Consider the following 12,936-nt stretch of genomic DNA (forward strand, 5'->3'; position numbering starts at 1 on the left):
GGATCCGGACGGTGCCATTTTGGCTCCATTCGTGGCCACGCCTCCGAGGGCTGTTTTTTTTATGCGTGCGGAAAAGAGAGTTAGAATGGAAAATTGTCTTCACGCTGACATTACAAAAAATTCCTATAAAGTATGAAGCATAGCTATACATTCAATCATATAGTCGCAAATTCTGTTTTATCGTGTGTTTATAGAAGCTTACCCACAATGCACTTGAATTGACAGGAAGTTTAGTACCACCGACCGGGGTTACGCTGAAGTCAGCTTCCGAATGTTAATTGGGCAAAGGGCAATTACAAATCTGCTGATTTGACAAGTTAATTTTAAACAATTTTTATCCACAAAAATATTTTAGCATCCATAATTTCTAAAATCTCTCACCTACAAATGACAATAAAAGTGGCTTAAAAAACACCTTCCAAACTCCTAACTCTAACGACAAGTCGGAAGCTAACTTTGATCTGAGTATGGCGCGCTATTTTGACTGATATTATAGGCCACTGTACTTCTAACAGCGGTGTGAAAGTTAAGTTCGTGTCTCCGTTCTCTTTACACAGATATATTCAGGAAATGGTTATTGCTTTATTTTCAGCTGCTTTGCCACGAAAGTAACCGCTCCAACTTGAAGGGAGCGAACCCGACAGGAATCCTCACATAATGGAGAAGTTGTCATCGGATGATTCGAATCGAAATGTCCACGGCCTCTCACACGGTGGCAAGATAATCCTATTCACCTGCAAGCGTGATCCAGCCGTGAATGTAAGCGAAAGAAGCGGCCTGACGTACCGCAGTTTCTACTTTGAACGTGAAGGCAACGCGTTCCTGAATGCAACAGAGGGAGCAACTGCAATCAGTAAGAAACTATCAGCCCATGTGGACATTGTGACGTGTAAATGCGCAGTAGATGTTCAAAAAAGGGTTAAAACTGCGTTCGTTTTGGTAACAAAGAAGAGTGAGAAGGGAAGCAGCTTTAAGTACAGCCTACTGGCACTGAGAAGCTCACACCGGCTGGAGCCCTGCATTGAGTTCAAGCTCCCCTACCAAATGAAGGGTAAGGTGTGCATCCTTCAGGGTCCCACGGTGCTGTGGAGCCATGACAACAGTGTGTCTTATACATCCCCTCTGGCAGAAGGCGTGCGAAAAATCCCCATTCAAATGTCAAAATGTCATTTTGGAGAACTTCCCATCCAGAAAGGGCAGCTTTTTGCTCTTGGACTTTCAGAACCACTTTTAGCTAATCATTCCCCGACACTTGGCTATTTGTTTGAGGGTGGACACGCGTTTGATGGCTCTCTGATTTTACCACATCCCTACATTTGCATCACACAGTGCATGCGGGTTCTCACTGCTGACAGAGTAGGTGACGTGCTGAGATGTGCTGTCATTGCTGCAACTTCAAATCAGCAACTTGTGCTTTTTGAAAACGGGACTGTAAAAGACACATGCGAGGTTCCCTTTGGGCAGGCTGAAGACATTCAGATGGTTGACACAGGAAGAAACGGATGTCTGTTTGTTGTATCCTTTAAGCAGGGCCATGTTTGTGCTGTATGGAAGGAAACATTTCAGGTATGTATAAACTGGAGTCTACGTTGTTTCATTAAAGGACTCACATCCCTTTAGATTTTTCAGATTTTCTTTAAAAAAAAATGTTAAGCTATTTTACTGGAATGTTGTGTGATCAACAGAAAATATTAGTTAACTGTAAAGTGGAAATTTGTTTTCAAATTATCTTACAAATAAAAATCTGAAAAGTTTGGCCTGCATGTTATGTATTCAACCCATTTTGATCTGTTAATCTCTAGAAATCCATTATTAAATAAGAACATATCTTTTCCAGATAGCCTCCTGTTGGTCAGATGTCGGCTCTGCACATGTGGATGATTTCCTTGGATGTGGAACAGAACAGATTCTGCTGATTTTTAGAAATAAAGAAATATTCAGCGGGCCACTGGAAAAATTTCTTATCACTGACCTTTGTGGTATTTCTTACTCTGTAAGGCTTCTGTGGTTACTTTAAGCTATATTAATAAAGTTCCCAGTTATGGATGATACAATGTCTAATAAAAAATACATGTTTTAGTGTGGTCAAGGCTCTGAAGCACCAAAGGCAAGTCCACCTCCTCAGGAAACCTCACTCCTCACTCTTCAGGCTTTGGAATCCCGATTACAGGTGAGACTGTAACTGTAAACACGTTATAGAAGAACACCCAAAAAACTAGTATTTGTGTTAACAGCCTGACAATATAATTGCACCACTCAAGCGTTTGCATGTTAGATGCATAATTCACAGGAAATTGCTTTGTATGCACTGCCTGGCAATCGTGTTGATACTCCTTGAACTTTTCTGTGTTTTGTCGTTGGTCCATCACATGTAAAAATAAACAGATTTTACTTAGTTGTGTCAATGGGGAGGGGGATTCCAAAAACCTTAATATATTTATTTATTTAATTGTTTACTTTATTTTTATGTATGACATGTTGAAAGCCATTTGCCATGTTGCTTCCACTTCACTATTATGTACTTCCTAATGCTGGGTTATCACATAAAATCCCAATGGAAATACTCTGACATGGGGTGTTGTAACATAATAATATGTGAAAAGTTCAACGGGTAGACTCTGTATATGCATTTCTTTTTTTTTATTAATTTAAAAGCCATTTCTAGATTCTGTGTACTAAATATTGTACGTCATACTCATGTTATTGTATGTCTGTGAGGTTGGAATATCTTGACATTGACCTCTGATCATTCATTCAGTGGTTCATTATGTATGCTGTCTGTAAGGATTTCTCTCAGTCAAATATTATTTGTAATTTAGAGTGGATTGATCGTCCTTCAAGAGCTTGAAAGAGAAGTGAGAGTGAAGGACAGAGTTGTACAGCAATCAATCCAAGTCCTCACTGACGTGCTTTCAGGAAGGGAGACTGTTCCCAGCCAGCCTGAGCAGGTACTATTCACACACTTGTTTAACTTTTAAAAACTGGCTGACTACATAGGCTCGTTAATTAGCAAGCCTATGTAGTAGGCTATGTACTTGTATATTCATGTTATGCTATGCATGATGTCACTTAGGAATAATGCACTCTGTAAAATGCTTTCAGAATGACAACTGACCAAAATAAGTAGCTTTTTGTAACGATATTTAATTTCCACAGCATTGTGGAAATAAATGTGCATGAAAATGACATTATAGTCACAGTAACTTATTAACACCCTTATTAATCCCTAAAGACTAAATGCAACTAGGTGAATCATGTCATAAATGCTTGAAACTGCTGAGTTGAACAGAAATTTTAATTTGAAATCCAGGATTTCATTTGTTTCTCGAGGTGTAAATGTGTATCAATTATGCAGGACGAAGGGCTGTGTCTTTGAGGCCCTCTTCAAAATGGGAATGACAAGAAACATGCTATTTAAGAAAGGAAGATGTCTGTGTTACACAAAAAATAAATATTGTTTGAAGTAGTTGTCTTAATTCCAAACTTTTGTCCTATCCACATTCAGGCCCAGTTTCAAGACTAAATCTGCTTTTAGTTGAAGGAGGATGTTTTATGTATGTGGTGCAATGTTGTAGAGTTATGAGGACAGTGTCAGTTCCTGGACAGGAGTGGTGAGAAAAATATCTTTTTAAATCCTGCACATTGTTGTTTTTTTTTTTTTTTTTTTTTCTTTGGACAGCTTCCCAATCCTATGAGACTGGTATTTCTTCTTGGAGTGCAAAGCCTTGAAGGGAGAGTAGTTCTTGAACAACCAGTCTCCCATTCCCACCCATAGGTGTAATTCATATCATGTTCATGTTATGAGCTGACAAAGACGTAAGATATTCTTAAACTTTTTCTTTTTTCTTTTTTTTTTTAGATATTTTTGCAGGTATGGAATAGAATTAATTCATTTTTTTAAAATGTCCATTATTATATAATTTTTATTTTTATTTTACAAGTTTTCTAAGCAATTTACCCTACCAAATATTTGTTCTGCTCGGGGTTGCAGGTAGTTGAAGTTGAATCAAAACTTGTCTGAACAAGTACTTTCTGTCACTTGTCCGCTCTATTCAATGAGTAAAAGAAAACGGTGTTACTGAAACAAAGAGCTGGCAAACGGTTTTGGTCCCTTCAGCAAGAATGTTTCAGTGCAATTAGATCAACTGACTGAATTAAAGGGATAGTTTGGATATTTTGAAGTCCTATTCTGGGCAGCTGTTAAAGGGAGTAGAAGCCGGCGGTGGTAAACTTGACCGTTAACTCTGGATGATCTGGAGATCATCTAGAGTTGAACATATTGCAGATTGCTCCGATATTCTCTTCAGACCCCTATTCCAGAAGACCTAACTATAGTAAGAATATCGTTACCCACCTTCGTCTGTGCACAATTGTCAATCTCTAGTCCTCGAGGGCTAGTCCCTTCAACTTTTAGGTGTGTCTCTTTGTCAACCAGCCTGAAACACATAATTTGGTAATTAGCATGGCTCTGTATAACCTTAGTACAGGAGAAGGTAATGTAGTCCTTTGATTCAGGTGTGTTGGACTTGGGAAACATTTAAAAGCTACAGGATGCCAGCCCTCAAGAATTGGAGTGTGACACTCCTGGATTGAATTAGAAGTAGAAGTAAAGGTACTTATCAGGCTACATATTTGACCTATCTTCTTGTATTAAAAATTGCATAGCTCACTTAGTTTACGGCTTTTCCAGGGTTTAAAGGATTATCTAGAATTGTTTAAGAGGGTTTAGATAAGGACCTTTGCAGCATCTTAGCAATATTCTGCTTTGACCATTCTAAAACCTGTTTAATGTGTGTTTGGAATCATTGTACTGGTGGAGCATCTAGCTGTGTCCAGGTTTCAGTCGCATGGCTATTTATATTTGAAGTCAAGATGAATCATTTCAGGGTAGTTCTCCTTTATTAAAATGCACCAAATAACAAACTGCCCCTCTGCAAAGCACCTTGACTACTTCCAACTTATTTCTTGTCATTGTTCTCAATGTGGACAATGTTTTTCTCAATCATTGTCTCGTCTGACCATAAAACATTTCTCCTGAAGACATTCAGGTTGTTTGTACATTCAGTTTCAAGTTTGAAAAATTTAAACTGAAGTTCCAAGTTTTCAAACTTTCTTTCTAGCCATGTTGACGTTAAACTCCCTTTACAGTAAAAAGTTGCATACCAGCAGCTACAGGTTCCTGTATTGTTGCTGATTCACCTAACCAATTTCCTTCTATCTGAGGCTGGCAGTTTGGGTCAGATGTTAGAAACTTTTACACAAACAATATTCCGATTTGTATCAGGAAAAGAACCAAAATTTCTAACAGGTGATTATGTCAGAGTTTTTTTTTTTTTGTTGTTGTTGCTGAAGCAGGAGAGCAAAACAGCAGATACATGACATGTTTGACTGATGCTGAAAGTAGCATGAAGTTCTTAAACTTTGCAGGTCAGCTCAGTGTGTTTTTCCAGGTTATGTACTGTTACACCAGCATATTCAAAGGTGTTAACCAATTAGCATTTCCCAATAGATACTCATCAACATAAAACACAATTAGTAAAAATAAAATAAAAAAAAAAGTCAAAATTAACTGATTAAAACATATTGTAGTATTACATTGTTGCGGTTTTGCAGCAGTACTCTTTAATTTCAAATAGGGTTGAGAAACGATTGTGTGATTGTGCCTAAAAAGCTAACTGAAATGTTTGACATGAATTGCTGGTAGTTGTGTCACCCATGTGTCATTCTTGTTTACGGTCTCTGTCCTCTCTGTCTAGGAAGGCCTTGTTGCCCTGTGGGACAGTGATGAAGAGTCCAATGATGAGACTCTGGATGACAAGTTGCATGAATCGCCAGCTTTGTCTTCCAGACCTAAAATTGACAAGCTGTGGCATCGTATCACTGAGGAGCAGCTGGTTGTTGGACTGATACTAACCGCTGACAGTGGCATGTAAATATGATTTTTATTTTTTTTTCATGATGTTGTAGATAGCGTAGAATTGTCTGTAGCTGGAAGAGCATAAAAGCACCACTAGATTATAATTTCCTCTAACCTGTAGTTGCATAGCGTTTTCTGGGTTGACTGTTTTTCCCAGCATCCTGTCAGATTAAAGTTGGCAGGGCGACTGTCATCATCATGCGTGGAAACAAGAAACTCTCTGATACCTTCATCCACATGTTCTTACGTTACTTTGAGAAGATGTGAAGAAAAGCTCCCCTTGACGCGGCTGCCTCCCGCGCTCCTGCGGTTTTGTTTTTATCGCTGGTCTTTGCAGCTGATGCAACCTCACAAGCTTGTTGGTGTTTAATCAGTCCACCATCTGCGCTACATTCACAAACACACGCACACACACACCGACTCTAACTTTGTGTTTAATTTCCAGTTTGATCGTGGGCTATCTGTGTGATATCTGATTGTTCATGATGGTGTTATTTTTGTTCCAGACCAGCGAGCGGTGTGAGCTTATCCCTCCTGACAGAGCCGGGCCAGAACTCGACGCCTGCAGTAATCCAGACCCGGAGCCAAGTGTTCTGGCTGTCTGCGCCCGGCCCCTCGACACCAACACTCTCCTCCCCATCGTCTGGCTTTACGTTCTCTGAGCCCGCAGCCAAAAGATGCAGGCAGCACATCGCCAGCGATGATTTCAGTGCATGCAGACTGGCTGTGACTGCAGTGACCAAACTGGCACCGCTGCTGACCTCTGGCTGTGTCAAGTGCCGTGCCATGCTTCATTACGTGGAGAAAGCGGAGGCTGTTTTCCCTGGGAGCAGCCCAACAACAGCTGTACTCCATTGTGGGGAAGTTTCATTAGACATTCATGATCTTTGCCAGAAGCCGCTTCTGCAAAACCCTCAAATAAAAACAGGTAAACTCCAATAACTCGCAAACTCAACGTTTTAATCATAAAACATTTATTGCTCATCATTTTCTCTTTTTTTATTTTTAGATGAGGTTAGAGAAGACCTTCTGAGTCTGTTGACAGTTCTGGATAATTGGGTTTTGAGCGTAGACTCTCCAGATTATAGCTTGGGTGACATAGATGGCTGGATCAAGAGGAGAGAGGGTTTTAAAAAGATAGACGTGAGTCCTGAGTATCTACTTTTAGATTCTCCAGGATCTTCAGCTCCAATGCTGCTGCGCTGGCATCCGATAAACCCTTTCCAAGGGGACTTATCCATCCACAGCAGGTAAACCATTTTCACTGATTGATGCAATCAAGAAAGCCAAATTCGTCCCTCAGACTTCCACACACTGTAGCATTGTCCTGCTGGAATGTTAACCTTTGCCCCATTTTCAGGTCTTCTTACACCTTTTGTCCCAGGATTGCCCTGTGTTTAACTTCGTCCATTTTATACTAAACTTTGACCAGCTGGAATCATTATATTCTCTTTATTTGCTACTTCTGAGCCACTTTGTTTTTGTCTATCACTTTATATCCAGTGAAGCATGTTAGACCATAAAAAAGTTAAATGAGAACCTTATGTAATAAAATCAGAAAACTGTCACCATTAAGAAAAGTTGCACTGAGGATTAGTGCAATATCTTGTGTCCTCACATACTTTAATATAGTTGCCCTTTACGTCCTATAAAGTTGACCTTTTTTCATCTTTCCAGATTGACCATTTTCAGAATATTTCTTGGTATAAAATACCAAATGCCGCTAATATGACTTAAAGCTATAAATTATCCAGAATAGAGATGTCTTGTTCAGTTGTCGGCTGCAGTATCTCTATTGTGAGTATTAAATTATGCCGTTTTAATGGATGGATACAGAAAGGTAGTTCTGCTGAATTTCCATAAACACATTCCAAGTTGACAAGCCTTTGAAGTTGGCTAAGGCGTTCGTATGTGTGGTGTTCTCTCGAATATCAAAGAGATTGTTGGCACTCCTGCAAGCAGTGCTCTTAAAATTACAAATCCCACTAATGAATACTAGAAAGGTAGGTCTCTGGGAATCAGCTGACACACGATGGAAAATGATAAAAAGGCCGTATCACTTTTTTTTTTTTTTTTTTTTTAATTCATTGCAGTGTGTACGTTGTTGTAACATGCAAAATCTGTTTCTATTCCTCTTTTGCAGCCAATTACAAATGATCCAGTTCTTGGACTCCATGCTGTCGTACCTCCCTGATTCCTGCTACATCCAACCTGTCAAGCGTCCAAGAAGTCAGAGCATGACTCAAAAATTAGCTTCTGCTCTAGAGAAAGAGGTGCTGTCACTCAGAGAGGGCTTATCCTCACTTCTGTGTGTCAAAGATGAAGAAGAGAGAAACAAGGGGCGTGCTGGACATGGTGAAATCCCTGACTCTGGTTCTGCTGAGGATCTCATTAGGTATGGTAGGGAGGCGTGGCAGCAGAACGTAGAGAAGAGCCGGTTGAGGCTGAACCCCGTGGTGGATGCCGGGAAGTATCGTGAGATGATCCAAAGTATTTCACAAATCAAGATGGAATCAGATTTGGCCGCTCTGCGTCAGCTGTATCAATCATAGAGACGGTTTCTGCCCTGTTGTTTCTCTTTTGTCCACTTCAAAAACCCCAACTCTAATAAACACAGATTTAACAGATTTTTTTTGTGCTTGGACTATTCATTAAAAAAAGAGATGGTGCTTCAGAGCTACTGTGCATCTTCACTGATATCTTGACTACTTGACTTATGTGATAAGCTCCGAGTCTTTAAGGTTGGAAAGCCTCCGTCCCATCACCCTAATCTTCTGCTCTCTCCACTGATTCTTAAGTTGGGATCCTGGCTGAACCACTCCAAAATGTTAATGTCAATCCAGTCGGGGAAAAAAACCAAACGCGTTGGTAAAAATGCAACATTAATTTCAACTTGCATGTGGAAGGAATGTAAATTATTTTAGGCTGAACTATAGGCCTACATATTATCGCAAATCTATATTTTTACTGTACTTCTCTAATTATTTTCTACGTGGTTCCTCATTCATTTCCTGTTTGGAGTCCCTTCCTCTTGCCTCGACTGCTCTTGTGAGTCAATTGGAGATGAACTGTTGTGCCTTTTAAATTAAGTCAGTTTTTTGCAACAAGGAAAATTCTCCTTTTCCTCCTTTCACAAAGCATATGTTTCACACACACATTAAGGCATCCAGAGCCACCAAAACAGACATGTAAATAAAAAAATCTCCCACTAAATTGTGAAATTAGTTTACTCAGGCTCTTTAGGTTGTCATCTGTCATTCTCTTTGGCCGAGTGTTCAGTCCAGGTCTGTCGGATCACCTCGTGGGACTCACAGCCCTAATCGAATACTGCCATGATTTCGTTCGCTTCTTATTCGTTGCACATCCCTTTAGACCCTCTGCGTTAAAAAGGCTTCTTTAATATCCGTAGCTGCTGCCTCCGCTGTGTGTTATTCTGCAGGGAATAAAGACTAAAGTTAGGGACAGTAGGTCGTGGCAGGGAAAATCTTTATACATTTTCTGGCTGGTTGTATTTGCCCAAAAGCTTTTAGTGGTACTTTACCCCATGGTCAAAGTATTTCACTCTTCACTGATTTGATAAAAAAAACCTGTTTTTCTTTTGATGTGGTGCAGACCATCCTCACCGCAGTGATATTCAACTCAATACACGAATTAGATACATAAGGTCAGTGCCAGTTTGGCTTTAAAGGACAAACATTTTCTTGTCTTTTTTTTCTTTTTTCTTTTACAGTTTGTGTTTGCTTTAATATCATTTCCATTGTCTTTTTGTTTTTTTAAAGATACATATTTTATTGCTGTTATTTTTCAGATATGGATTAGTATGGGGAAAAAGAAATAAGTAAGAAAAAAATACAAATAGTTTTTAAAAAATTTTTTGAATCTGTGAAAATGTTTTTTTTTTTTTTTATAAAGTGCTCTGACATCATATCTTTGATTTTTTTTTTTTTTTTTCCCACATAACCACTTCAAAATTTGTTCAACTCATTGATTACTCAGGTTTGTATTTACTGACGGAAAACCCAAAAATAATGTCATTAATTCACATTAAAAACTAAAAATGGTTTAGCTGCCTAACAACATTCAAACTGCAATTTTTGGTTTCGATAGTACTTTTTCAAAAAGAAGAATAAGGGTTGAAAAAGTCACATGCGCTGCTTTAAAGAAAGTTCTGTACCTGCATCCAGATTTTATGAGTTTATATTTTATAGACTTGATATAGAGCTCATCCATGATATGTTGGTCCACATCGTCTCTTTGTGGATCCCTTCTTTTGCTTCTTTTATCCCACGTATGAATAACACACTCGCAGCTCTTTTTGGTGTAATAGTCACCTCTGTCACATCACACAACAAAAGATTGAGTTGAAATTTAGCAGTGAACAAAACCAAGAAATAGCCTGAGGGAAATGGACCTCACATGGAGAAGAAATCTTTATCTGAATCTGCTCCCTTTATGTCTTGACTGCCATCCAAATGAAATATTTGCTTTGTTTTCTGTTTATCGTCTGTTAACGTGTATTCAGTCTGAATGGTAAGAGGATGCTGCAGGGTTTTCACCTGCTGAAACCTCCCACCTGCCAGAGTCTTTGATTGTTTTGTGCGACTCATGGGAGTTGTTGCAAGCAGCCAGTATCTTACATGTAACAAATAGCCCTCTGAATGACCTCTGCTTGAAGAAACGGATCACTTCTGACCAGAGACGTAACCTGGTTAGAGTTGGGCATATTATTGCCTCATTTCAAGAACAATTCTGCAGTAGTTGATGTTAATGATATATATTTATTTTTTATTTTTTATTATTTATCTGGTTCCTGAAGCCCAACTTTGCTTTAAAGTATTGGTTATATTTAGCATTTTGCTCCATCCGTCTTCCTGCCAACTCTGACCTGTTTTCCTGTCTCTGCTTAAGAAACTCATCACCACAGCATGATGTTGCCACCACTACTTTTAACCATGTGAATTGAGTGTTTACAGTGACACACAGAATTTGTTCCAATCCAAATGTATAGTTTTAGATGTACACCATAAACTTGCTGAAAGAAGGCAAATCATTGTTCAGAGCTAATGGAAAAGAGTGACAAAAATTAAAAACTGGTGCATTTACATAAAGGCATTAAACAGCAATGGAGATTTGGTGGCCTAAAAACTGCGACATAATTTCATTCATTCAGCAATGAATGAATGAATGAGCTCTGTCTCACAGAGCTCCCATGAGACAGAAATCTGACCGTTGTTGGAAACACAGTGCTTCTATACTTTCAACATTGTTTCATCTTTTCTAGAGATTTGGATTTAGTTATCTTCATGTTGAATGCAAAATTATAAAGATGTTTTTTTTTTTTTTTTTTTTTTTTTTGTATCATTACAACCAGTACATAATAGATGGATAATGCTATTTTTATATGCCAGGCAGCCATTTTCTGGTTACCAGAAGCTGCTGGTCTGATATTTCAGTTAGAGTCGATGGAGCTTAAACAAAGCCAAAAATCAGAAGTCTAGTGAACAGTTTTCCACTTTTTCCAATGTTTGCTATACTGTACAAGTCATCAGAGCTAGTTCTGGCAAAGCCATACACAAAGTGCTCTTAATGACATTAATTTCCAGTATTCCTCTCCCACCAGTCTTATCAGCAAATGTGCAGCTACCATAGCAACCGTCATTTCTAGCTTCTCCGACACCTCAAAAAGCACTCTTAATAAACCTTATGAATGAGGATAAATAGGATTCACGTTAAACGGAGGTAAAATGGGGAGGTGCAAACAATTTCTTTCTCCTCTAAATTGGTTAGGCTGTTAAATTAAGCCTTGCATTTAAAAGGCCTTTAACTGGCATTGAAAAGTTGGTGTGTAGAGTGAGACTGCAAGAGTGACGATTGTTTCAAGTGACATGCAAACAGTTAGTTACTCATTTTTAAGTCTTGTGTCTAGATAATTAAAATAGCAGCTGAAAAAGTTAAAGTAAACCGTAATGCTGCCAGTACCTTGCTTCACAGGGAGAATGTTGTGTTCAGGGAGTGTGTTTAGTGTTATTGTCCTGCTGTACCCTTTGCTCCATACATCTTCCCATCAATCAGTAATTGCTTCCCTGTCTGCTGTGTAAAGGAAAGTCCACAGTATGTTACTGCTCCCACCTTGCTTCACAGGGTTAATTGCACTTTCTGAGCTGTGGACCTCTTGGCTGCTTCCTTGGATTTTATTGGAGAACTCCAATGTTCTCTAATAAATATCTGAGGTTTTCTAGTCACAGAACAGTTTCATTTATATTGAGATTAAGCATCACATAGGTGGAAATAGGCTTCTTCTGAAGGTAATTAGATCCACCACCCTTTATTTAGGAGTAATATGAGAAGAAAAGCCTGCTGTCCTTCAGTGAGCTTCTAGGTCTTAACCTTGGAGAGTCCTGAGAGCTGTTTGGTTTTGATGCACCTATTATTCGGGAACAGATGACAGAAACTTCACTCACAATCGCTGGGTCGTGGAATCCATTGGAGAAGTGAATAAGGTGACAAATGTATTTAGGGTTGTGGAATTTATACCAGAAAGCAGAACTTTGGTCACCATTGCTCAATGCTCTGTGTGTTCATGCATCAGAGCAGCATGCAATAAAAAAAAAAAAAAAAAAAACAGGAAAGCTGCTCTTCTTGAGATAGCTGCGAAGGTCAGTCCATGAAGTGATCAGGCTGTTGGAAATAATTGCACATTGACAGCTATGTTGAGTAGGAAATTACCTTGATTTGCTGTGCAGCCGCCTCTAATTACAAAGGTGAGTGCATATTTGAGTGTTTATCTGAGCAGACTCATCATCACCTGTCTACACAGATGTACAAGAGTGACATGGTCAGAGGAGTCATCCTTTAGCTTGTTGCTCACAAGGGAACAGGGATGGGTAGCCTGAACTCTAGCCCTGTGGATCTGTTAGAGCATAATGTTCTAATTCTGGGAGTCAGACATTATGGAAATGATCTCCATCAGAATGACTTCAACAAAGGAAACCCAATTCAATATGTTCCACAGTGAACAT

The 12,936-nt window shown here is 39.1% G+C and overlaps 1 protein-coding gene across 1 annotated transcript; it reads left to right on the forward strand.

Moving 5' to 3' along the window:
* Positions 1-43: 43 nt before the first annotated feature.
* On the forward strand, positions 44-8,544 carry fancb (FA complementation group B). The gene is made up of 9 exons (XM_044132374.1): positions 44-130; positions 593-1,566; positions 1,838-1,993; positions 2,081-2,170; positions 2,820-2,948; positions 5,757-5,929; positions 6,424-6,845; positions 6,927-7,167; positions 8,061-8,544. Exons 2-9 carry the CDS (start codon positions 658-660, stop codon positions 8,467-8,469), a joined length of 2,529 nt encoding a protein of 842 aa, XP_043988309.1. The 5' UTR covers positions 44-130; positions 593-657; the 3' UTR covers positions 8,470-8,544.
* The last annotated feature ends 4,392 nt before the right edge of the window (positions 8,545-12,936 follow it).

This window comes from Gambusia affinis, linkage group LG11 (assembly GCF_019740435.1).
Source record: "Gambusia affinis linkage group LG11, SWU_Gaff_1.0, whole genome shotgun sequence".
Lineage (NCBI taxonomy): Eukaryota > Metazoa > Chordata > Actinopteri > Cyprinodontiformes > Poeciliidae > Gambusia > Gambusia affinis.